At 41.9% G+C, this 27,345-nt stretch overlaps 1 protein-coding gene across 1 annotated transcript in view; it reads right to left on the reverse strand.

Annotated features, from left to right (window-relative positions):
- NTNG1 (netrin G1) overlaps positions 1-27,345 on the reverse strand; it is a 329,237-nt gene that overhangs the window by 222,271 nt on the left and 79,621 nt on the right. Inside the window, exon 2 of the mRNA XM_032218780.1 lies at positions 8,561-9,198. Within this exon, the coding sequence (XP_032074671.1) occupies positions 8,561-9,198 (638 nt within the window). The remainder of the gene's footprint in view (positions 1-8,560; positions 9,199-27,345) is intronic.

Below are 27,345 nucleotides of genomic sequence, written 5' to 3' on the forward strand. Positions count from 1 at the left end.
TTAAATTATAGCACTTGTGTTAATTAACTTCTGGAGTAAGATGGTCGTAATGGCTAAAAAGGTCCACTAATGTATAAATAAAATCTGGCTGGGTGAGAATAGGAATGGAGGCAAGGGAAGGGTTCTTTTCATTATAAATCACAAATAGGAACTTTAAAAAAAAATAAAAAAAAAATAAAGCTTAGCAATGCAGATAAACATTCCATTATCTGTATTTTGCAGTCCTTGGATATGCTGCATCAGTTTAAGAGTTTACTTAAAATGCTTGGATGGAAAACATTTATAAAGAATGCGCAAAAGGTTTTTACATGAAAAGAGCTACATATTGACCCAGATATTCCTATGACATACTTAGTGATCAGGTTAGAGGTAACATTAAACTGTTGCTTAGCAATAGCACTTACACTTATGTAGCAATAGCAATAGCAATAGCAGTTAGAGTTGTATATCGCTTCATAGGGCTTTCAGCCCTCTCTAAGCGGTTTACAGAGTCAGCATATCGCCCCCACAGTCTGGGTCCTCATTTCACCCACCTTGGAAGGATGGAAGGCTGAGTCAACCTTGAGCCGGTGAGATTAGAACCGCTGAACTGCAGGTAGCAGTCAGCTGAAGTAGCCTGCAGTGCTGCACTCTACCCACTGCGCCACCTTGGCTCTGTAGCACTTCACAGTGCTTTTATAGTCCTCTCTAAGCGGTTTACAGAGTCAGCACATTGCCCCCAACAATCTTGGTCCTCATTTCACCGACCTCGGAAGGATGGAAAGCTGAGTCAACCTTGAGCCGGTGAGACTCGAACTGCTGAACTGCAGGAAGCCAGCAGTCAGCAGAAGTAGCCCGCAGTACTGCATTCTAACCACTGTGCCACCATGGCTCAGTTTAAGATCGGCTCCTTTTCCTTTCTACTAATGGTGCAAGTCTCTTCTAATTGGTTTCTCATTTAGCCGTTCTAATGCTATACGGCATTAGACTGTATCGGCTTACGACATTTGTTAAGTGAGGTTTGCTTCATTTTACGACCTCTCTTGCCACAGTTGTTAGTCAGTCAGCTGAAGTGGCCTGCAGTACTGCACCCTAACCACTACGCCACCTCGGCTCTACAAACAACAATATAAGCAAACAATATAAGCAAAAGCTAAACATTCTTCCAGATGTCACACCATCATATAGATAACAAGGACAGTATCCAGGACTGAAAGCCTGCTTAAGATTTTATCAATGAAAGACAGGATACAGGAGTTGAAATGAAGGAGGGGGCATAACAAGAGGTGCTTTATCAGTACCTGCTACTTGTAAGAAGATGACCAACAACAACAACAACAAAAAGGAAATCACAAATATAATCTGCTAGCATAGGATTACCTGGCAGATAACGATGTATCTAATCCTTTATAGTGCATGTGGTGTAACAGGCATCGGATAAAAGCTCTCTGCTATCCCCTCTAATTTTTAGAGCAAGTGGAGCAACATTTTTGTTGTTGATTGCGGTGGTAGTTTTGGTAAATTCTATTTTGGAGAGCTGATTGTTTTTTAAATGCTGCAATTCTCCCTCCCTCCCTCTCTTCTTCCTTGCTTCCCCTTTTCTCTGTTAACTTTTATCAGAAAATGGTCACTTCAGAATTCAAATGAAAAGCTGAATCCCTTGCATTTTGAAGGTTTTGGGGTTTGGGGTAATTAAGCTTCCTCTGCCATTTAATTTTGTCTTACGGATTTCTGCTCTTGTATGGAGCATTGATTGTGTCACACCAAATGCTTTAACCTAAATAAATGAACTAGGGGGCAGTGCAGTGGTGGGATTCAGGCAGTTCGCACCTATTTGGGAGAACCGATTGGTAACTTTCTAAGCAGTTGGGAGAACCGGTTGTTGGAAGAAATCTCCTTTTGTGTTTTTCCCCACTTTACAGGGCTAATCCTGTAAGGAAGGCAGGAAGGAAACATTCTGGTGTGTTTCTAGACTAATCTTTATTGCCCTGCTTACAGAAACTGCCTCTCCGGTTAACCCTTATTACCATTGTAACAACTGAGGTGAAGTGCCCATCAACCTGAGTGACATTGAGTTGGCCACACCCAACCAGTCACAGACCACCAAGCCACGCCTACCCAGCTGGTCATTAGGGCAGAGGACCGGTTGTTAAATTATTTGAATCCCACCACTGGGGCAATGGTTCTCTACTTTTGGTTCATGGACTCCTAAGGGGCCATGATGTCATTACAGGTGTGTGTGTGTGTCCATGAAGGCTTGAAAAATACTATGATTTAAACTTGAATTAAATCTTGGTGGTCCATGGTCAGGGTCCATGGCCACAAAACGTATTTAAGGGGGGGGGTGAAGAAAAATTTGAGAATCACTGGACTAGGGAAATACCACTGAGCTCTGCTATAGATTTAAGTCGCTTTTCCCAAACCTAAAATACTTTTGGATGGTAAGAGTTTTCCATCAAAATATTGCTTTAAAATATACATAAGTTGCTTGCCTTTGACAGGCAGAGAATGATAAAATATGATATAGGTTATTGATGCAACAGGTATAAATAGGGTACCAAAATAACTATTAGTCAAACAATAGTTACGCATTTAAAGAACAGTTATGAACCCAAGAGAACTTTACTGTTTTGACATTTCAAATTAATAACTGTTAATACATGCCAGAAAAAGGGCAGGGAGAATGTTAACTAGGACCGCAGCTATTTTTTCCCCAGTCTGAATTATTTCTTCTCATTAAAAACACATTTGCGCTGAGTGCCTGTGTTGATAGGTTCAAATCAGAATACGTTCCTGCTGTATGCTTGATATGCTATGTGATTAAAAAAAAAAAACCCTGAACAGAACATATGCAAATGTACTATTAACATCTACACGTTAAATAGCTTTTTCTCTCTTAGCACGAGGAGAAGAAAATCTTCCATTTTTCTTATGCTGAAATGGACAGCTCCAGGTGCCAGAAACCTTGACATCAGGTGTCATCCCTTTCACTGGTAAAATATCATGAAAATCTTTGGGGAAAAGGCAATTATTTCTACTTCTGGCAAGGGAAACATGTCACAATACAGCCTCAGGATAAAGTGGACGTTATTGTTTCTATGACCACAAATAGCATTTTCCAATCAGGGACATACACTGCAAAAATCTCCATTCCCACCCCATTCCAGGGAAGGCTACTGCAAAATCCCTATTCCCTCCCCACTCTGGCCGGGGGTGATATTTGGGTTCCACCACAAAACCGCGGTAGAATAAAGCGCGCTCGACGAAAGCGCGTACGTGACATCATCACAACGCGACGAAAACATCGCTCTGTGAGCGGTAAATTTAAAATTAAAGCGAAAACCTTACCCTAACCCCCCAAACCTAACCCTAACCCTAACCCTAACCCTAACCCTTAACCTAACGCTAAACCTAACGCTAACCCTTAACCTAACCCTAAACCTAACCCTAACGCTTAACGTAACCCTAAACCTAACCCTAACCCTTAACCTAACCCTAACCCTAACCCTAACCCTTACATTTATGTGAATCGGCTTGCTTTAATTTATTTTTATTTTTTTTAATTTATTTTTAATTTTTTTCGTCGCGCTGCTGATGACGTCACGTACGCGCTTTAATCGGGTGCACTTTAGTCTACCGCGGTTTTGACGGATCACGGATATTTGCTGGTTATCTGTACTACTAAATATTTCCCCTACCGGTTCTCGAGAACTTGTCGGAACATGCTGAATTTCACCCCTGGTAATAGATATAGATACCATTAAACTTTGGAACTAGGCTGCTTATACAATAGTGGTTTCATCTGTCAAGGAAGCATCAGTGTTTAGATGTGATCCATAAGACTATGATCATACATTAAGACTGGGCTCCAATCACCTATGGAAGTCGCAGTGACTGCTGACTACATTTTTTGGATATGAATATGCTCAGCAAAAAATTCTTTCCTTGTACATATTCAGCAATCAAAAATGCTTCAAGATTTCCTCAAGTTTACAAATGATTGACAAACAATCTACTCTTTGTAGATAAAAGAAGTTTTGCAAGGAAGTCTGTGGCAAAATTGTCGACTGGATTCTTGCATGCATGGTTTTTGAGACAAGAATGCCGACAAAAATGCATGACCTAACACATACTGTATATACTCGAGTATAGGCCGACCCGAATATAAGCCGAGGCACCTAATTTTACCACAAAAAAACTGGAAAAGTTATTGACTCGAGTATAAGCCTAGGGTGGGAAATGCAGCAGCTACCGGTAAATTTCAAAAATAAAAATAGATACCAATAATGTTTTGAATATTTATTTCAAAGAAAAACAGTAAACTAGCGGTGTATTCAATGAAATACTTCACTCACCTCATGATGCTGATGTCCCGCTGATGATGATGTCCCGTGCAGCCGCGGGAGCGATGTCCCGCCTCCTATGACACACGGCACAGTGATTCCTATCATTGGATCACTGTACCAGAGGAGGTGGGACATCGCTATGTGGCTGCTTGCCATAACAAGGAGGAGGTGGGACATCGTTGCAGAGTGGCAGGAGGGGGAGGAAGGGAATCGTAAGACAGCCCTGCATTACATTAGAACGTGAGGAGGGGGGATGGTGCGGTGCGCGCTGCGCGGCAAACTGACACAGAGGGAGGGGAAACTCACAGGGGCACCGGGCCATTCACGAGCGTCACCCAGCGGCATGGCCCCGCCCCTTTTTCTCCTCCATTTTGGGCAAATTTTTCACTGACTCGAGTATAAGCCGAGGCGGCTTTTTTCAGCCCAAAAAGTGGGCTGAAAAACTAGGCTTATACTCGAGTATATACAGTACCTACCATAGATAAGATCAAACCGATGCCTTGTCTAGTTAAGTTATGAATTAACCTTATATATATATAATTCATAGCATGACTACTATGCATATAATTTTATGGTTACTGAATTTTGTGACAGTCATTTCCACTTTAAATGCAGCAGGACAAGGATTGACAATACTGAAGATATAATCAGCCTCTTAGCTAAAAATTAGCCAGCTAGCTACTTTTACAGACAAATATAGATTGCTCCTAAATATAGGAGATCTCAGGGAACTATGGTAATCCCTACAGGGGCTTAACTTTAAAAATCACTACATTTAGTTTTTATTTTCCACTGGTATCATAAAATTCCAGATGCTGCAGCAATTACTGCAATCTTAAAGTATGAATCATTTGGTTCATTAGAAGGAGAAAAAAAACAGTGATGAGGAAAGTAACGAGCTTACTAGATTAATAAAACAGCAAATTTGCTTTCAAATGATCGCATGTGTCTGGGTCAACGCACTGCAGCAGGGAAGCGAAGCCTAATTGTCAAAGATTCATAATTACATTTTTCCACGAATGACTTATATAAAAAGGAACCTATCTTTTCATGCGCGGTTCTGCACAACAGATGTTTGAATAGGGTTGCTTTGTGTGCTTGTGCTTTAGTTATCTTGCTATTCCAATGGTTCCAACCTGTGATCTAGATCAGGTTCCAACCTGTGATCTAGACCAGGCATCTTCCATTTTTCTTATGCTGAAATGGACAGCTCCATGTGCCAGAAACCTTGACATCAGGTGTCATCCATTTCACTGGTAAAATATCATGAAAATCTTTGGGAAAAAGGCAATTATTTCTACTTCTGGCAAGGGAAACATGTCACAATACAGCCTCAGGATAAAGTGGACGTTATTGTTTCTATGACCACAAATAGCTTTCTCCAATCAGGTACATACACTGCAAAAATCTCCATTCCCACCCATTCCAGGGAAGGCTACTGCAAAATCCCTATTCCCTCCCCACTCTGGCCGGGGGGTGATATTTGCTGGTTATCTGTACTACTAAATATTTCCGCTACCAGTCCGTATGGGTAGTGCAGTTGGTCTCTTGTACAAAATGAAAATAATTTTTGACATGGTCAAAATCTTACAAGGTTTTGATGAAAAAGTAATGACATTTTGATCCTTCCAAATGTCAACATAGGTGGGGAAACCCACATTTTATTTTTATTAGAGTCCTTTGGAAGCACTAAAGTGAGATCACTTATACTCTGGTATATATAGGCTGTATGGCCCTGACCTCTGGCTTAGGTAGTAATTCTCAAAAGTTAACCCTGTTAACATAGTACCATAGTTCATATCAGTGGTGGGTTTCAACAATTGTTCGAACCTACTCTGTGGGTGTGGCCTCCTTTGGGGGAGTGGCTTGCTGCCCATGTGACTGGATGGGAGTGGCTTGCCGCCCATGTGACCAAATGGGAGTGGCTTGCCACCCATGTGACGGATATGAAGATGCCAACGACACTTGTCAGAACCACCTTAAATTACCTCTCACACAGCACTGGCATGCATAAGAATAGGATGTAAACTTTTTTTAAAGGCATCTTTGGTTTGCGTTAAAACAACTTCAACACACGCAATGTTCTGATTGCGCCACAAACGCAGTAGTCAACCTTACCTTTCACAGATGCACTGAGTTTTATAAATATGAGCATGATAGTGTAGAATAATCATATCCAAGGACCAGTGGTGGGTTTCAAAAAGGTTTGGAACCTCTTCTGTAGGTGTGGCCTGCTTTCCGGGTCCACTGGTGGAACCTCTTGTAACCGGTTCGGTAGATTTGGCGAACCAGTTCTACCGAATAGGTGCGAACTGGTAGGAACCCACCTCTGACCTCTGCCCTAAAACATCTTCCATATCCAGCTCTCTAAACAAAATATTGGTTTTAATTTAGGCCAAGAAATGGCACTGGATGAGTTAACCCTAATGCATGCTTCGTATACCCAACCTATTTCTTTTACTTTTAATTTGATAAAGAAAAACTTCTAAGCCACTTGGCATCTGGATCTTGCCAAGCCAAACCTCAATCACCAACCTACACATCGGGTCTGATGTTTATAAATCATGGGAAGGCAACCAGATAGCTTTAAAGAATATCACTCCATCCAATCCTAGGCATGACTTCAAATAGCAATAGCAATAGCAGTAGACTTATGTACCGCTTCATAGGCCTTTCAGGCCTCTCTAAGCGGTTTACAGAGAGTCAGCATATTGCCCCCACAATCCGGGTCCTCATTTTACCCACCTCGGAAGGATGGAAGGCTGAGTCAACCCTGAGCCGGTGAGATTTGAACCGCTGACCTGCTGATCTAGCAGTAGCCTGCAGTGCTGCATTTAACCACTGCGCCACCTTGGCTCTTGCAGGCCTACTGCAGGCAATCATTTGAGAATTCTGACAAAAGGGACCTTAACTTGTGAGAAAGGAAGAAAGGAAAGGAAAAAGAATATAATATAGAAAGTGAGAAGAGGAAAAAAGGAAGGAAGGAAAACTTTGGCCATTATTGTCATGTATGACGGTCAAGTGTCTCCCAAAAGATTGATGTTGTGAGAACATGGACATTAAGAAAGAAAAAAACAATGGCCTAAGGTTCATTCATGTACAGTAATTGTAACTGGTGTTCCACTTGGTATCATTAGACTGAGAGATCAACAAATTAAAAGTGGTCCTCAACTTACAACCTCATTTAGCAACTGTTCGAAGCTACAATGGCGCTGGAAAAAGTGACTTACAGCCAGGACTCGCGTTTACAACCGTCACAGCGTCTCCGCAGTCACGTGATCAAAATCCGGGTGCTTGGCAATCGACATGTATTTACAATAATAGTCTGTCTGTCTGTCTGTCTGTCTGTCTGTCTGTCTATCTGTCTATCTGTCTGTCTATCTATCTATATATCTATCTATCTATCTATCTATCTATCTATATATCTATCAATCAATCCATCCATCCATCCATCCATCATCTATCATCTGTGTCCTATCTCTCTCTCCTCTCTCTCTCCATATCTCTCTCCCTGCCTGCTTATCTATCTATCATCCATCTATCTATCTATCTATCTATCTATCTATCTATCTATCTATCTATCTATCTATTCTATCTTGCCAAAAGTATTTGCTAACCCATCCACATAATCAGACTCAGTTATGAGTGAATACATTTGGCAATATAGTCTGTCTGTCAGTCTGTCTATCTGACTGTCTGTCCATCCATCCCATCCATCCATCCATCCATCATCCATCCATCATCCATCCATCCATCCATCCATCCATTTATCATCTGTGTCCTATCTCTCTCCTATCTCTCTCTCCCTGCTGCTTTCTTTCTTTCTTTCTTTCTTTTTCTTTCTTTCTTTCTTTCTTTCTTCTATCTATCTATCTATCTATCTATCTCTATCTATCTATCTATCTATCTATCTATCTATCTATCTATCTCTATCTACACTATATTGCCAAAAGTAGGCAATCATTTGCTAACCCATCCACATAATCAGACACAGTTGTGAGCGAATACTTTTGGCAATATAGTGTGTGTGTGTGTGTGTGTGTGTGTGTATGTATCTATCTATCTATCTATCTATCTATCTATCTATATCTATCTATCTATCATCTGCAAAAGGTTGTATATCAAACCACAATAGTTCAATAATTCCATTTAGAAAGGGAAGGGAAAAGGAAACAAAAGAGGAAGTTAATACGATCGGAAGAAAAACGCACATCCACTTCTTTATGTTCTCTTACCTTCCAACTACTTTTATATCGGAGATTGCATAAAAGTAGCGTGTCATGTGCTGTGGATCCACGTATAATTCCCCAGTTGCTGGCCTGAGCAGTCTTATCCTCAAGTCTGTGATAGTAAAGAAATCTCTGAGGTTCTTGGTGGTGTCGAGCTGCCCATAGAGAGAAGCCATATTATGAAGCCGAGGCCCAGCAAAGAATGCAAATCTATCCTTAATCTCAAAGTGGAGGATCTTACTGTTGGCCATGTACCCCGTGGAATATTCTTCTGTGCAAATGATTTCTAGGACTGTCTGCTGAGATAAATCCCTCACTGTTTTTGGTTCCATGTTAAAAGCATTTAGACAATCTGTAGCATAATATTGGTACGGTTGCCACGTCCGTCCATAGTCGAGGGACTTCTCCAGGATCATTAGGTCTGGGCGGCCAGATTCAAAGGTGATGACTATGTTGTCTGTGAGTTCGACCGTTTTGTTCCAAAACAGGGTAATGTTCACTTGGAGAGGCTTTGGGTAACCTTTCCATGTGGTCGACTGCCAAAAGGTGTAGGGATGCCTTCCTTCGGCATCAAACATCAGTTCAGGTGGATGTGCCAGTTCATCAATGGTTGCATCACACTCATTGCACATGTAGGGATTCCCCTGGAAAGAAGGGGGGAAAAACAGCTGTAAGAAGTGTGGTCGCCAGGGTAAAAGAGAGAGTTTGACTGGTTTCCATTATCAATAGCCATAGACTTATATACCGCTTCACAGTGCTTTTACAGCCCTCTCTAAGCAGTTTACAGAGTCAGCCCCCAACCATCTGGGTCCACATTTTACTGATCTCGAAAGGATGGAAGGCTGAGTCAACCTTGAGCTGGTCAGGATCGAACTGCTGGCAGTTGGCAGAGTTAGCCTGCAATACTGCATTCTAAACACTGAGCCACCAGGATGGAAAATGAGAAAGGGAATTAAGAGGAAGGAAGGAAGGAAGGAAGGAAGGAAGGAAGCAAGCAAGCAAGCAAGCCATGGTAACATTTTCAAGAACTAGGAAGGCAAAGAATTGGGCATAATCTTCAGCTTGTAAACAAGGGGAAAAAAGAATTATAGATATATGGAACAAGATACGCTTGGAAAATTATGGTTAATGTTTGCTGAAATCTCAAAAGTTTCAAAGATAATTACATAGCATTCAGTGAATGAAAACTGGACCTCAGTGTTCTGGATAGCTTTTGGTCCAACCCATGAATATAAAATCCAAATTATGCATAATATTTTTTTAAAAAAGATGGTGAAACATTAGGGAGGAACAGTCAGCTTAGCATTAAAGCACATATTTTGTATGCAGAAGATAATAGGTTCAATCTTTGCTTTCTCCAAGTACAGTTGGAAAAATATGTTTTGAAACTACGGAAAGTTGCTATCAATATTGACTTAGAAGAGGGCAACTTCTGCTTTTCTTATGACGAATAGCAAAATTGGTTATTCTCAGCATAGAAATCGAATTACTTGGGTTCAGATTCTATTTTACTTTGTTCTCAGATTTCTGACAATAAGAAACCAAAGTCAGCTGTGCTAAGTACTGATAAATTCTACTGATTCCAGGAGCAAAAACGGAATTTATGTTGGCAGGATTATAATAGTGTTTCTACCAAATTAGTTATGTCCAGGATCCAATTTCCCCCCCCATCATCCCTCAGCATTATATCGATGACTGTATATTTATACTATCCCAGTCTCGTTATTTTACAGCAGCGTTTTTTTACCTTATCAGCCTGGACTTTTCCAATAAAATAAAGGCCTGATTTATTTATTGGAACAAGAATTGTCTTAGCCTTGCACTTGCTTCAACAAAAACCTTTCTACACACTTGCGCGCTTAGGAAGTTGCTGATGTTCGCTCGGTAGGATTTCAAGAGGAAAAAATTAATATGCCCCTGAGCAAGCTGCCTAATCAACTCACAAAGGATGAAGAACAATGCAATAACTCTGGATTTGGCTTTAGATGTGTGTCTGAGAGACCCGCCTCTGCCAATTACCTCCCAAAGACTGATTTGATCGCACAGACTAGGCCTTCTCCGGATTCCATCTGCCAGCCAATGTCAGCTGGCGACCCCCGGGGGAGAGCCTTCTCTGTTGCAGCTCCGGCCCTCTGGAACGAGCTCCCCGTGGAGATCCAGACCCTTACGACCCTCAGGCCTTCCGTAAATCCACCTAAGTCCTGGCTGCTCCGGCAGGCTGGGGGGGCTGTTGAAGTATCCAGCCCCACGGTAACTATGAATGTTGTGTGTATTTTAAACTGTTGTTTGTCTTATTTATTCCCTTCTCCTTTGTATTGTAAGCCGCCCGGAGTCCTCCAGGAGTGGTGCGGCATACAAGATTAATAAACTAACTAAATAACTAACTGTGTTCCTTCACAGAAAGGATATTGCTTATCAGCACAGTTCATATAAATGGTTCCTTCTAACTCAAATGGGTTGACGCCTATCATAAGAGGATGTTGGGAATTCCTTTCTAAACAATGCCAGTTATACAATCTCCTTTTTCCTTTGTCCCTTGGCTTCTAATATATCATTCCTAACATTGGGCTCTTATGGATGTCTTCCTGTGGCTGTTCTCTACAAACCATCTTGTGGTGCTGCATACAACAAGCTAGAGGACCTGGTCCAGATATCTGCTCCCATATTAGCTGCTACGGGCTAGCAAACTACTTGACGCAACCCCTTTCTCTCTCCCTCCTCCTTGCAATCCCGCAGCTGCTTCTTCAATTATCAAGGGCCAGGTAATCCGCCACTTGATGAGGTAGGTGATGACAAGAGCTCAGCCTGGATGGCAGCCTGAGGTGGTAGCCGGAGATATGAACTTCGTGTTTATATATAATCTCACCAATAAATGAGCAGCTTTTCCTGCAGCTCTTCCTCCGTAGCAAGGTGAAGTGAATTATTCTCCTCTTGACCTTTCCCCCACATTAACTTGAGTTGCTGCCACTTTTGCCTTCTACTGCAAAAGGCCATCTCATTGGAGACTGGGAGTATAGCTTGAGTATAGCTGTTCCATGAGCATTACAGCCGGCTCAAATCCCTGTCTCTTAAATCATCCGTGTATCAATCAGATCAGCTGCTTCTGGCAGCTCAAATCCAATGGATTTCAAACGGTGACACATGGCTACAGTTTAATGCCGGCCTTGTTAGTGGCACAAGCACAGCACAGGCTCTGTGACACTTTAAAGAACCCCACAGTCTTACGGATAGATCTGGGGGGGAATGAATTTGCTCCATTTTAAGGTACAAGTCATATGTGGGCCAGCATGTAGGAAATGCAAAACACAGAACAAGTGGAAACTTGTTCCCTAACTGGTATGGCTTGACAATAGCAATAGCAATAGCAGTTCGACTTATATACCGCTTCATAGGGCTTTCAGCCCTCTCTAAGTCGTTTACAGAGTCAGCATATCGCCCCAACAAAAATCCGGGTCCTCATTTCACCCACCTGGGAAGGATGGAAGGCTGAGTCAACCCTGAGCCGGTGAGATTTGAACAGCCGAACTGCAGAACTGCAGTCAGCTGAAGTAGCCTGCAGTGCTGCACTTAACCACTGCGCCACCTCGGCTCTTGACAACGTTCCATCCAGGCATATATTCTCATTTCATCCCACAACAAGAAACCTGTGAGTTTGGCTAGACACAGAGCCCAAATCATCTATGACATTATGTGGCTGAAGATGGACTTAAACCTGTTTTCATCCTGAAATGAAGGAGGGGGGGGGGAGGAATCTCCAAGTTGGAAATGTTTCTTTCTTTCCAGATTCAAGAGTACTTGAATTCCTTGCAGGAAATCATGGTTCCAATGCCTCGCCCTGTGCTGTCAAAATAATCTCTAAAGGCCATTGACAATCTCTCTGTAAATAACAGATGTTGCACCATAAGGATTAAAGGCAATATATTTACTTAACTGCTGCACTTGAAGATGCACGATTTTATTGGCTTATGCTGTAACTGGGCAAGTGGACACCTCTGTAATTTGGAGAGGGTCTTATGGAAGTCACATCATGATTAGTTCATTTAATTTTTATTTTATCTATCTATATCTCTATCTATCTATCTATCTATCTATCTATCTATCTATCTATCTATCTATCTATCTATCTGGCTGTGTGTGTGTGTGTGTGTGTGTGTGTGTGTGTGTGTGTGTGTGTGGTGTTCCAGCATAACTCTGGAACACCTCGAACAATTTCAACCAAACTTGGTACACAGATGACTTACTCTCTGGGGACAAATACTGTGTGTGTGTGTGTGTAAGACACCCCTAGCACCACTAGAGATGTGTGTTCTGTTAAAATGCAACCTGTTGTGCCTTTAAATAGCTTCTACTATACAACCGTAAATGGCTTCTACTGTACAGCACAGTGGAGGTGCCATGGTAATGGCTTCACAGCATTCAACAAGGGGGGCTCGCTCTGGTAAGGGGGGAAATCCAACATTAGAAATTACCTTTGGTCCAGAAATTAAGCCCCGATAACAGAGGTGGATTTCTCCCGGTGTGGTCTAGTTTGGCCAAAACTGGTAGTGGTGATCTGGCCTGGGTCGCAGAACTAGCAGCGACCCAGGCTGGCCACGCCCCCAAACTGGTTCCCTGGTCTCTTTTGCTGTTGTCGGCATGTTTCTGTACATGCACAGAACAATTTTCAGTCAACTGCTCATGCGCAAGCAACACGCAATGGGCACGCACACATGAAGCGAACTGTACCAACCCACCCCTGCCCTATAAATAAATAAATACCCCAACAATGCTGGATTATTGTCTAGTTAATTCTATTTATATGGCCACATCTCTCAACTTAGGAATTTTGCACATCTAACAACATTTAAAATGCAAATACAGACAACATAAAATAGCAACTGAGGTACACCAATGTTGCCACAAATGAACAACTTAATGGGTTATAAGTAATAGCTTGAATCCCATGTCTGGGAACAGATCCAGGTTTTTCAAGGCTTTGAGAAAGGTTAGCAGAGTTGGGGCGTTCTAAACATGGTGGGGGAAATGTTGTTCTGAAGGGCAGGCACTGTACCAAACCCCCCACACTTTCTGGGTCCAGAAAGATGCCCTGTTTTAAAACTAACAAGACCCTCGGCCTGTTTCTGCATGGGCAGATAGAGATAATTGGTCCTACAAATAACTACAATAACTCTCACCCCAGGATCCAGGAATTAAGGTACAGTTTCTACATTTAGATCAGGGATGTCAAACTCACGTCGTCACATTTTTGTCACATGACACATCACGACTTCCCCCTTCATTAAACTAGGGGTGGGTATGGCCAATGTACGTGCATCCAGCCCGTGGGCCTTGTTTCATTGTTTCGACAAATGAATGGTTTCAGCCGACGTCTCTGTTCCTTTCACTTGGACGTTTCAAAAATTCCAGCTATCAAGGAACATTTGTCATTTGTGTTGTCGTAATGTGGAAAAACTACAAAACATGGTGTTATGAAGAATGATTAAAGGAACTTACTATGTTTAGCCGTATAGTATAAGCGTACACTATAGAGCAGTGTAAGGAGAAACATGGTACAGTCTTCCAATATAGCAATAGCAATAGCAGTTAGACTTATATACCGCTTCATAGGGCTTTCAGCCCTCTCTAAGCGGTTTACAGAGTCAGCATATTGCCCCCAACAACAATCCGGGTCCTCATTTCACCCACCTCGGAAGGATGGAAGGCTGAGTCAACCTTGAGCCGGTGAGATTAGAACCGCCTGCAGTACTGCACCCTAACCGCCATGTCGTATTTTAGGAAAAAAATGGACACCCAGTTTTTGGGATGACATGAGGATTCCTGCAGTGGTCTACAAGTTGGACTAGATCACCCTTAATATCCCATCCAACACTAGAACTCTATGTGAATCTACCCTTTATTTATTTGTCAAGGTATGCATTCTATTACCACTTTTTCTCCACAATTTGTATTTGTTTTCTTTCTGTTACTTTTCTTTGCATTGCCTTTCCTTAACTGCATTTCTCTTTACATTATTTGTAAGGGTGGGTTTGGTGCATTTTGATTTATAAAATAAGTATAAAATGAAGTATAAATGGGGAAAAAAAACAACCCACTGATGGATTCTTTTTCAGGAAACGTCCCCAAATTCAGGGTAGTGATTGTGACAACATCTTTGGAAGATGCTGCATTTCCCAAAACTGCTCTTATAGCAATAACAATAGCAGTTAGACTTATATACCGCTTCATAGGGCTTTCAGCCCTCTCTAAGTGATTTACAGAGTCAGCATATCGCCCCCAACAACAATCCGGGTCCTCATTTCACCCACCTCGGAAGGATGGAAGTCTGAGTCAACCCTGAGCTGGTGAGATTTGAACAGCCGAACTGCAGAATTGCAGTCAGCTGAAGTAGCCTGCAGTGCTGCATTTAACCACTGCGCCACCTCGGCTCTTCAGACCTGGGAAGTCACAATGTTGTATATTGAGCAGTTAAATGAAGTTTCTTCAACTGTATGGCAAGAAGCTCCTTTAATTCCTGCGAGCGTTCATTTTATATCTAAGTGAGAGAAGAAATTGTAGTACAATTAATCTTCCCCTTTCTCACTAATTACTACCATATATCTTACCACTTCCTTACCTTGGGGTTTCAATGCAGGGTAATCCTGCATTGCCAATAATGGCTTTTACCCATCTCACTTAAACAAGTCATTGCAAACCATATATATACAAACACACACACACTCAAACACACTACAAAAATATTAGTGAATCCTGCCTTCTCTACTGATGATTGTGCCTGATGAGAGCCTACCTATCCAATTAAACAAAGAACATTTCTCATTATTTTCATATTTTATTTCAGCAATGCAAGTTGATATATGTAGTGCTCCCACCTCCTTTATTTCCCCTTATAAAACAACTTTGTGAGATAGGATGGGTTGAGAAAGAACGACTGGCCCAAAGTTATCCTATAAGCTCTCAGCACTGAAGATTAAGTAGAACCTGTTTTTCCCCCCACATTCTTAATCCAAGATGTCAACATAATATATCACTACGTCTCTCAATGAAACTGCTATACTAGTTACAAAAACACTATGAGGAATTAACAATTTTGTTGTGTTATAAATTCCTTCTCTGTCCCTATTTTAAAAACATGGTTCATTATTGCAAAGAAAAGCATGCAAGTATTAAATAACTAAGACACATTAAAGGCAAAGTTTTAATTCTCACTGATTTTACAAGAGATATACAGCACTTGAAGTATGAGACTTAAAGCACGAACTTTAAGGCAGTTTATTGTCTGGGTAGTCAAGCTGCTGACCTTCTGATAGTTACAATGCCCATAAGCCCCTCCAGTGGTCATGTTTGTAGAGACTAACAATAACTAAAGTACCAATAGAAGATATCATAGCACACCTAAATAAAGCTTTCCAAATATCTTAAGTAAAGCAAAGTCACACAAGAAGAAAAAAAAGGAATCTATTTATTTATTTATTTATTTATTTATTTATTTATTTATTTATTTATTTATTTATTTATTTATTAAATATATTTATATGCCATCCAATCCCGAAGGACTCAGGGTGGCTTACAAAAATATAAGAAAAAACACATAACGATAAAGAAAACAATTTAAAAACAACAACACACCCTCATACATTCGTTCTAGTCGGGGCTGGACCTCAACAATGAGGTCAACAGCTCCAGGCCTGCGGAACAGCCAAGTTTTTACAGCTTTCCTGAAGGCCATGAGATTGGATATGGTCTGGATTTCCGGGGGTAGCTGGTTTTAGAGAGTCGGAGCAGCCACAGAGAAGGCTCTCCTCCAAGGGCCCGCCAGCTGACACTGTTTGGCTGATGGCATCTGAAAGAGGCCCAATCTGTGGGATCTTACTGGCCGCTGGGAGGTATGTGGCAGCAGGCGGTCTCGAAGGTATCCTGGCCCTAAGCCATGTAGGGCTTTAAAGGTAATAACCAACACCTTGAATTGAGTCCGGAGACCAACTGATAGCCAGTGCAGCTCATGGAGGACAGGTGTAATGTGGATGTACCTCGGCACACCCAATATTGCCCGCGCAGCCACATTCTGAACTAGCTGCAGTCTCCGAACGCTTTTCAAGGGTAGCCCCATGTAGAGCGCAATGTTCAATTTAAGGATTGTTAACAGCCACTATGTAGGCAAGAGAAGCAGGAGACTAGCAGTGAGAAGACATGATGAAAAGTTCTTAATTTCACAACACATGGATAAGACCCAACCATGGTTTCAAATGATAGTCTGTGTGCATGCTAAATCCAAACTGATAGGGAATTCCTAGAAAGCATTCACACAAATCGGTCATCAACAGGCACGTAGAGATAGACAACGTTTACATACCATTCAAAAGAGGCAATAAAACAAGGCTAACAAGGAAGCAAAAAGACCAGGACACCTCCTTGCCAGCAATCACCCAGATACACCAGGAGTAACAACAGACAATCAATAAACAACAATCAGTGAACAACAGCCTAAAATACACTCCTGAATGTAGAGTTGCTGTGATTGTTTTTCCCCATTAAAAAGCCCATCCAGATAAAATCACATGCTAAAAAAAAAAATGATTTTGAAATGGACAATCTAGATTGCATGCTGCTATGTTTCCTAAAAATGCTACTACCTCCCCTGCAGCAACAGAATGGCACAGGCAGAAACTAGAAACTAGAGTATTAACTATCTGATTGGGAAGAAATTGGCTGACCTTTTTGATCTCTGGAGAGATAAGTTGAAGTCCCAGGAATCTCATTGTAGGATATAATAATCTGCCTACCTTGTTCTGAGAAATTTTCAGGAAAAAAATGTATCAAAAGGGGGTCAATAGGAGCATCAGCAGGCAAAGCATAGATCAAGAGCATGGGCAGAGAAAACAGCTAGGGCAGGATGGTGGAAACGGCATTAAGCTCAGGCTGAAATAAATTCCTTCGCTCCCCAATGACCAGGAAAGGTTTCCATATATACCAAAACACAGGTTCCCTGGATAGTTAATGTGCAGTAATAGCAAAAGACCCAGCACAAAATTTAGAACAGTAATAACCTTTCCCATTCTACTTTAAGGAATCCTAGCTCTTGTAACCGCATAGGTATAAAGCAGAATCCATTTAGAGGACAATCCACAGCAGACTTGCTTTAGAAGCAATCAAAACGTAAGGGTCACTACGGGATTTAAGGTCTTAGGCACCTGATTCAGGTGTGCTCTCTGTTACTGATTGCTGTAAGCACCAGCAACAGCAATTTGGGAACTCCCATAGTGATTTTAAATTACCCAAGTGGACGGCCTGATGATCCCTGTGCTAAACTTGGTTTTGCATGGACATTGAAGCCTATGCCCAATGTAGTTAGGAAACTTCAGCATAGGCTTTTGGCATGTTTCAGGTCCCTTTTGGATACAGAGATGTTGTGGCCCAGCAGGAGCCGTTGGAGCTGCCACCAGACTCCGACAGTGAGGGGCCCGATGAGTCGGCTCTGGAAGATGTGGAGGACCCTGGACAGGGTTCCGACTCCGAGCAGGGCGCAGAGAGGCTGGTTGGCCACCAGGAGGTGCCAGTGGGGAGGAGACAAGGGAGAGTGATCCAGAAGCCAGCAGTGAGTTGTTCCTGGATGCCCGGCACCGAAGAGCTAATAGGCGTCAGGAACAGTTGCGCAGTTACAGGAGGTAATTGCACTCAGCCGGTGGTAATTAGGCTCCTCTCCAGACTATAAAAAGACTGCTTGTGCACACGCCCCTCTTGCAGAAGTCAATGCAGGAACTAATGTTGGAGAACATTATTGTGAGCTTGGTAGGCTGGATTACTGCCAAGGCTTATCTGTGCTGGATTGCTGCCGCGGCTTATCTGTGCCGGCTTGCTGCCAAGGACCTGTCTGTCTGTTAATAAATTCTGGAAAGTATCTTTGGCTTGGAGTATATTGGTGTGGGAAGAGGGGGGGGGTCAGAACACAGAGACATGGTCTCTTTAGGTTCATCTTGAAACATGTTGTGTGTTTGTGTTTATGCACGTGCTTGCACAACCCCAAACAATTTAAGATGTCAAAGATAAAGACTGAGTCTCCATGTTCCAAAGCCAAATAGTAGAATTATGTATCAACTGTGATTAGAAAACACTATCTGGGGAATCTGAGCAACAAAAGGCAAATCACCGACATTCTCTATCTCACTGCTCACAATGCCCCACCTGCTTTCTGTCCACTCAAATAAATGTTACAACGCACCGGTGTCAACATTATTGCCTATTAAGTGAGCAGAATGCACCCCATCATGTCACCTAGAATATGCCTCCAGGTTTGTCTTCCTAGTTAACCAATCAGCCTCATCTATGATTCAGGAGAAAAAATAAGAAGACAGCTGAGGTCGACTAAATACATGATTCTTGCTTGACCTAAGAGTAGCAAGGTAGAATCAACCCATGCTACCTGAGGTTGGGGGGGAGGGTGGGAGGGAGGAAGTATATTAGGTTTGACGAGGGGTGTTAGATTTTAAAGTAACATCATTGCACATGTATACTGTCTTCTCTTATTTTTTTCTTTAAAACTAAGATATGTTAAGTATATTGATATGGAAGCATAAATACCATCAACGTAGAATGGAGTTTGCTCAGAAACTGAAATACACCAAGTGAATGAGAGGAAGAGTGGGAAGCAGAGGAGAGAAGAAAGATAGGAAGAGAGGGATAGGCGAGAGGGTAAGGGGGGAAGATGGGGAGAATAAGGAGGAGTGGAAAGGGGAGAGAGGAGAAGGAGAAAGGAAGGGGAAGTAGAGTAGAAAAGGATGATGGAGGGAAGAAAGGAGGTAAGGAGGGGGAGGAGAAAGGCAGAAGAAAGTGGTGTATGGAGAGCAGAAGAGCCAATAATTGGTTTAGTCCCCCCTTCCGGGAGTTGATGGCAAGATGAACTGATGTAATTATTAATTAATACAATATGATATTGGCTATGTAATAGTATACATGTGATTATATGTTATGTAAATGGAAAATTAAAAAAAGTATTTAAAAAAAAGAAAAAAAAACAACCCAAGGGAAAAAAAGGATGAAAAAATTAACTTGGATTCTCCCCTCCCCGCCCCCAGCATAAGTTGTTCGATGCTGCAATCTCATTATGCCTAACAGTACAGCCAATTATCTTTATGTATAAAATATAATTTAAACATCCAGTTTTGGTAATATATGGAACAGGGGTGGGTTTCAACCGGTTCGTAGCGGTCCCTGCGAACCGGTTGGTCGGCGAACCTGGAAGTAAGTAACTTCCGGGAATGGCAAAGGGCCGACCCACCCGCCCGCAATCCTTACCCGGTTTTGATGAGTTTTGTGCTTCCACGCATGCGCAGGACGCATACAGCGCCTGCACGATCATCCAGGAGCAGCTGGAGCATCTCACAGATGCTAGTACGCATGCGTGCGCCGCACGCGTGCACGAGGACGCTGCCGGCCTCGTTCCAACCAAACCGGTTGGAACGGGGCGAGAAACCCACCCCTGATATGGAAGATGACTGACCTAGAACCACAGGCTCCTCGTTCATGTGAATTCCTTCTGCACAGTCATTTCACTAACAGAACATTACAGAAATTAGAATGTGAGCAAATCGCTTCAAACAATGACTACAGATAAAGCAGAGAAATAAGTCAAGCCATTCGACTTGGTTTTATCATGCTGCTTTATAGGTTAATGGTCTGGTGATTACCGAGAGGAAGAAAAATGAGAGCTTATGGTAATGTTAGTCAAGAGAAAATAGGCAGAAATCCCAGTCCTGCTTAATAAAAGAAATGTTTGGAGTTTTTGAAAGAGTAAGAACTTAAAGATCTGAGCTGTGAAAGGGAAAAAAAAAAATAGGGGCAGGGATTTTTTTCTGAGAAATAGTTAACATAATATGCTTCATGTTTGCGCTCTACATGGGGCTACCCTTGAAAAGCGTTCGGAGACTACAGCTAGTCCAGAATGCAGCCGTGCGAGCGATTTTGGGTGTACCGAGATACACCCATATTACACCTGTCCTCCGCGAGCTGCACTGGCTGCCAATTGGTCTCCAGATGCAATTCAAGGTGTTGGTTATCACCTTTAAAGCCCTACATGGCTCAGGACCATCGTATCTGCGAGACCGCCTACTGCCACACACCTCCCAACGGCTGATAAGATCCCACAGGGTGGGCCTCCTTCAGATGCCATCAGCCAGACAGTGTTCCAGGCTCCTCTCCAGACTATAAAAAGGACTGCTTGTGCACACGCCCCTCTTGCAGAAGTCAATGCAGGAACTAATGTTTGAGAACATTACTGTGAGCTTGGCAGGCTGGATTGCAGCCAAGCCTTATCTGTGCTGGATTGCTGCCCAAGCTTGTCTGTGCCGGTTTGCTGCCAAGGATCTGTCTGTCTGTTCATTAAATGCCGTAACTTATCTTTGGCTTGGAGTGTGTTGGTGTGGGATGAGAGGGGTCAGAACACATATATATGTGTTAATTCTCCTTAACTATTATTTTGGGGCTTTGTTGTCTTCCTTCATTGATCCTTGTTTCTTTCCACCGTCCACCTATACCATTTATCCCATATCTGGTAGTTTTCCGTTTCTTCTTTTCCCTGTAATCCTGTCCTTTTTCATATGTAGGTCAGCATAGGGCAGGTTCTGGGATTCCCCGAATGACATGATGGTTGACTGACATGTTGGAAACACAGCCCCTCCAGGCTGCAAACAGGTATATGTCTCTCAGACACGCCCCATTAAATGTTCAACAAATCACATGTTTTTGCTTTTTTTTTTACTCTATTTCCAGTGCCTCCATGCGTAAGAATGCACCCATGCTTCTTCTTTTCCTGTCCAGTATACAAGACCTACACTGTACGGGGGCGTGTGAGCATCAAGTAGGTGACCTCACCTTCTCTGGACGTGCACATATTAAAATAGAATTTTGTTGCAGTCTGCCGAAATGTTTCACTAAACTGCTGACTTCTCCAAGTGTGATGAGGCAAAAATAATAACATCATAATGTTATTGGCGGCAACGTGCTAATTAATAGCAGCCCCAATCACACCCAGAGGCGCTGTGGAATAACGCACACACTCTTTACAATGTGGTAATGCAGAGAACAAGTGACAGGACAAAATCCCACAAATTCCGTGATTAGTACTTGGCCAAAGTACTTTGAAGCTTCCTCTTCGGTTACTTCGAGATCTTTTGAATATTATTTTGAAGAGCAGTAAACGGTTCTTCCCCTCTCTCCCTCCCCCCACCAAAAAAATTGGTTCAGTTTCAGAGTGGTTAGGTGGAAATCTTCAGCGACGATCTGCTTGAGGCTGCCTGTTGGTCAAAATAATTAGCTCCACGCTCAAGTCTGTGAGATATCACTAGCAGAGGGGGGGAAAAAGCATTTTGTTCTGGCAAGCTGAGAAATGTCTGTTCCATTATTGCATTCAGTTAGGAATTAGACACATTAAGGGGGATTAACACAGAGGCATTAAAAAAATGTAATCAATCCTTCCAGCAAATATCCTTTTTGTACTCGGCAACTGCCACCCAGATTGTCAACACACTTCCTGAGTAGCTAGTCAAATGGATTTTCAGGGATTTTTTGTTTTGTTTTCTAAGATGTAGTTGACTTGTGATGGAAAAAACAACAACAACAGCAGCGGCCTTTCCAGGAAGCTGTATCTTCTCACAATACAAGTATGTGGCTGCTCCGGCCCTCTGGAACGAGCTCCCCGTGTAGATTCGGACCCTCACCACCCTCCAGGCTTTCCACAAAGCCTTAAAAACCTGGCTGTTCTGACAGGCCTGGGGCTGATGAGTTCCTGTCCCCGTTCGAATGGTGTGGCTGTTGATCGTTTTTAAATTGTGACGTTGTTTGTCCGTTATCTTCTTTTCCTGTTTGTATCCCCCCCTCTCTTCAGTTCAGCTCAGTTCAGTTTATTGTATTTATATGCTGCCCTTTTCCCCCGAAGGGGACTCAGGATGGCTCACAACTTGAACCGGGGAAGGGGGATACAGACAAAAATTTAAAAAACAAGCATAACAATATATAATTTAAAACTCACAACAGTCATACCATTCGAGACGGGGGCAACAGCTCTTTAGCCCCAGGCCTGTCGGAACAGCCAGGTTTTAAGGGCTTTGCGGAAGGCCTGGAGGGTGGTGAGGGTTCAAATCTCCACGGGGAGTTCGTTCCAGAGGGTCAGAGCAGCCACAGAGAAGGCTCTCCTCCGGGTAGTCGCCAGTCGGCATTGGCCGGCGGATGGAATTCGGAGGAGGCCTAATCTGTGGGATCTAATCGGTCTAGTGGAGGTAATTGGCAGCAGGCGGTCTCTTGGTTTGTGAGCCGCCCTGAGTCCCTTCGGGGAATAGGGCGGCATAGAAATACAATAAAATCGAAATCGAATATATCTTCCTTAAACTCAGATGTACAGCAAACAGTAGTGATTGATGAGTGGAAATAGATGATCTCCACCAAGATTATTATTTTTCCCCTACTTTTTTGTTTTGTTTTGGCATCCTCATTTCAGCCTTCTGGTCTTATTGCTTTCATGTAATTGCTGCCCCATAATCCAAATGCATTCCAAATTTCTTCAAGTCTCCTCTGGGGATGTTTCCTGCTTATATAAACAGGAAGTAGAAGAACCATTTCATTGATTTCTCCAGAGGTGAACTGCGTTGGCAGCTTGTTGCTCATTTGGAAATATTTACAGGCCCCAAAACTAGGGCTGTTCCTGTGTTCTGCATATGAAAGAAGAGAGAGGGGAACGGAGGTTGCCAACCCCCCCAAAAAAGGAATGGATAATGGTTTGCAGAAAATTCTGTCAAGGATCCATTTTCTAGGTGTTGAGAAAAACAAAATGATCTGAAACCATCTCTAAAATTACACACACCCCTTATTTCAGCTCAGATTTGCCTTTAGGTCAATATTTCTTACTAAGGTTGACTTAAACGTAAGCAGTATTGAAACCCGGAAAAGGTCCTTGTCTGTTTTGCACAGAGGGAAACGAGGCAGAAATTATTTCTTTCATTCACCATCTTTTTTCCCCCAATGCCTCAACTTCCCTCCCTTTACTTGAAGTTAATACCACTTTATAATGTTTTGGTAAGGCCGCACTTGGAATATGGCATCCGGTTTTGATTGCCACGATGTAGAAAAGATACGGAGACTCTGGAAAGAGTGCAGAGAAGAGCAACAATGATGATTAGGGGACTGGAGGCTAAAACATATGAAGAACGGTTGCAGGAACTGGTATGTCTAGTTCAGTGGTGGGATTCAAATAATTTAACAACCAGTTCTCTGCCCTAATGACCAGCAGGGTAGGAGGGCCTTGGTAGTCATGTTAATGGGTGGGCATGGCCAACTCAACATCACTCACATCGATGGGCGCTTCGCCTTAGATGATCTAATGTGTTAAGTGTTAACCAGAGAGGCAGTTATATATATATATCCTGAAATGGGTACAAAATCCCTTTATGCATTCTAGGGATCCTTCTGAAGAGAGTTTGATTTAAAATCTGTCTAAACTTCTCCAGTGTCTATGGTAGAAATAATGGCAAGTTCCAAAATAAATAAAAAAGTTTATTTCATGTTTATTTAGCATTCAACGAATTTTGTTGATATCAACAATCAACCAAAAATACTGCGTACTAATATTGGTGGAAACATTTTTTTCCTGAATTCTTCTCTTAAACTTAGCTAGGACATTCTTAAGATAGACAAAAATCTACATTCTTAGCCAGCTCAGATAGGCACCAGGAAAAAAGAAGTAGATGATAATTAGAATGAGGATCTTGAAAAGGGATAGAGAAATTCAGTAGCTCTCTATTACCTAAGCTAACTAAAACATGTTTTGATGAGTGTGTCAGAAGTGAAGTCTTTATTTCTTTTTTTTTTTAAAGTTTGCAAATCTTTTATTAATGAACCACAATGGTGGCAGTTCTTTTTTTAAAAAAAAATCCTCTTCTATATCTGGAGTGAAGGTCAAAAGCGATAGATGTGGCACAAGGCTTGAATTTTGCTGACAAAAGCCTGTTTTAAGAAAGGAAACAGTAGTTTGAGCTCTAGGAAGGCCTTGAGAAAAGAAAGCTGGCCCACTTAAATTATTTTGAAATCAGATGTAGGTCTATGGGAATTGGCTCATCTTTATTCTTAACAACGACTACTAAAAGCTAGAAAAAAAGTTTTCTCCCAACGATAAAAAAAACAGTGCTGTTTTCTTTAAGGAATACTGATGGATTTAACAAAAGGTCAAATGAAAATTGAGCACCTGCACCTGATAGAATAACTATTTTATCTGGGAAAGCAAAAAGCTGGGAAGCAAAGGTTTAGTGGTAGGAATTAGCATGGTGTAAAGTGTTTAAGTTTAGAAAGCTTTAAAAACAAGCATCTTAAATGGCCTGTGTTAATAGAGCAGCTGTTTCAGGCTTTGTGAGATGTATTTCCTTCTCGTGGCTCTCTACTACCTAAGATCAATATTTCTCAATTTGTAGGAGAAGGAATGGCAGAACCTGGGTGGGGGAGTCAAGAGAGGAATCAGCCTCGAGCAGGGGTGTCAAACTGGTGGCCCACGGGCGGCAGAGGTGGGTTCCTACCAGTTCGCACCTATTCGGTAGAACCGGTTCGTCAAATCTACCGAACCGTTTAGAAGAGGTTCCACCAGTGGACCCGGAAAGCAGTGGGGAGGAGACAAGGGAGTTGGTCTTGGATGCCCGGCAACGCCGGGCAGATCAACGTAGAGAGCAGCTACACAGTTACCAAAAATAATTGGACCCAGGTGATTGTAATTAGGCTCCTCTCAAGATAGTATTTAAAGAGAGACTGGGAGGAGCCTGGTTTTGCAGGATTCAATGTCATTCCTAACGCTGGAGAAGCTGTTATCTGTTGAAGTCTGAGTTGCTGCCAAGGTTCTTATCTGTTTGTTATGCTTGGCTTTTAGCCACCGAGGTTTTGGTTTCTTGCTAATAAAGTGCTGTGACATCCAGTTAAGTTTCTCTCGACATTCATTACTGGACGGAGGAGGGGGTCAGAATAAATTCCCTACAACAGAACCTCTGTCAGAGTAGAACCAAGTTCCAAGTTGATATCCTACATAGCTATTGTGTCAGTATCATCTCTATTAGTGAAAGTAAAGTTGCTTTGTGTTGTCAACAATTTTGGCTAGTAAATTCCACACTATGGCGACTTGATCAAAAACAATGCTAATTTCTAAGGACCTTTCTGCATTGAATATATTTCACAATATTCAAAAGCCAGTAATGATGAGATATAGAGAGGAGTGATGTATCCATAATACACCAGGGAAACTGAAAATACAAAGTCGCCTGCTTTTAATTTAACATTAAATTAACACCAGTCATTCTGAGATCTTTTTTTTTTCATATTCAAATTAGGCTTTGTTTATACTGTACATCCTTGATGCCTTTTGAATTTTGTGGGTTTTGTTTATTTGTGATTTATTATTCTTTCCTGGATTACTCTTGTATTCTGCCATTTTGTTTAGCTGCCCGCAATAATATTTTCATTTGGGAGTTTCCTATTCCCTTTAATTTATGCGGCTGCATTTAGCAATAGTCTCTTGGAAGAGCCTTGAAACAGCTTTGAATTTAAAAAGGCTGAAATACTCAGTTGACTTCTGTGAAACAACTCTGCGTTTATTTCATGCAATTTGCTTATTGTCTGTTGCTTAACTATTCCAATAGCGGAAACATTGGAGATCATGGGACTGCAGTCTATCCCATCCGGATAGCTAGGTCAGGGAAGGCTGAACTACACTAATTTTCCTATATTAAATTTGGCTTGGCTTCAGTTTTGCACTGAAAAATGTGCTCTGCATTCTGAGAGATTTAAATGAATTATAAATATGAGAAGTGCATTGATTTTATACAAGACAGGAAGATCTTAACAGAATTTCCCCCATGTGTTACAGTGGCATCTTATGCATATTTACTCAGCTTCACTGATTTTAATTGTACTTTCTTTCAAATTGATAGAAATAGATGTTTCCTTTTCTGGGAGAATGCACCACTGAACTTAGTTGGATCTATATAAAAATAAATAAATAAATAAATAAATAAATCTGTACCTAATAAACACAGAGGGATACAGTAACTTTAAAACTCTATTTTGTACACAGAATAACTGTGTCTCATTTTAAGGTACCGGAGGGAGCGGGGGGAGAGAGATTTTGCAAAATCACATACTGCCCTGATCTTGCTTTTCCATTTACAGATAACTTGTGATGCCCAAGATATTTCAAATCAACCACACATGATTACACATTAAACATTTATGCACTACATGCAATACTGTCAGGCCTGCAATTATATTCCTTTTAGAATTTTGGCCTGCCACACTTTCTCTTATTTCATTATGCTGTTTCTTTAGTATAGTTGATGGGAGGGGGGAACAGACAGGAGTAGGATTGTGGAATGTATTGTTTTTCATTCTTTACTAGAAGCCAAGGTCATCCTTTGTCTCCGCACTTTTACACCTGACCGGAAGCAGCTGGGTGTGGATGCCAGCGTGGAAGAAGAAGATTGGACCATGTGATGGATTTGTGGGTGTGGGGACAAGATCATGAACTTTTAACTGGGTGGGATTCTGAGGTCATTTTCAGTATTGGGATTCCATAGCACGATGCCAACATGTATGTCTTATTAAATTGGAACTTTAAGGATAGCTCTGCCTTTGACTCTGATTTAATTCTGCATGATATTTGGAACGCTGACAAATACATTCTTTATTCATCTAGGCTGGCATCGTAGGATGCTGACTTGATAGAAGCATATCTTAATTATTCAATACTTCACTTGTTCTAGTGCAGGGGTTCCCCA

The sequence above is a fragment of the Thamnophis elegans genome, chromosome 5 (genome assembly GCF_009769535.1).
Source record: "Thamnophis elegans isolate rThaEle1 chromosome 5, rThaEle1.pri, whole genome shotgun sequence".
Taxonomy (NCBI): domain Eukaryota; kingdom Metazoa; phylum Chordata; class Lepidosauria; order Squamata; family Colubridae; genus Thamnophis; species Thamnophis elegans.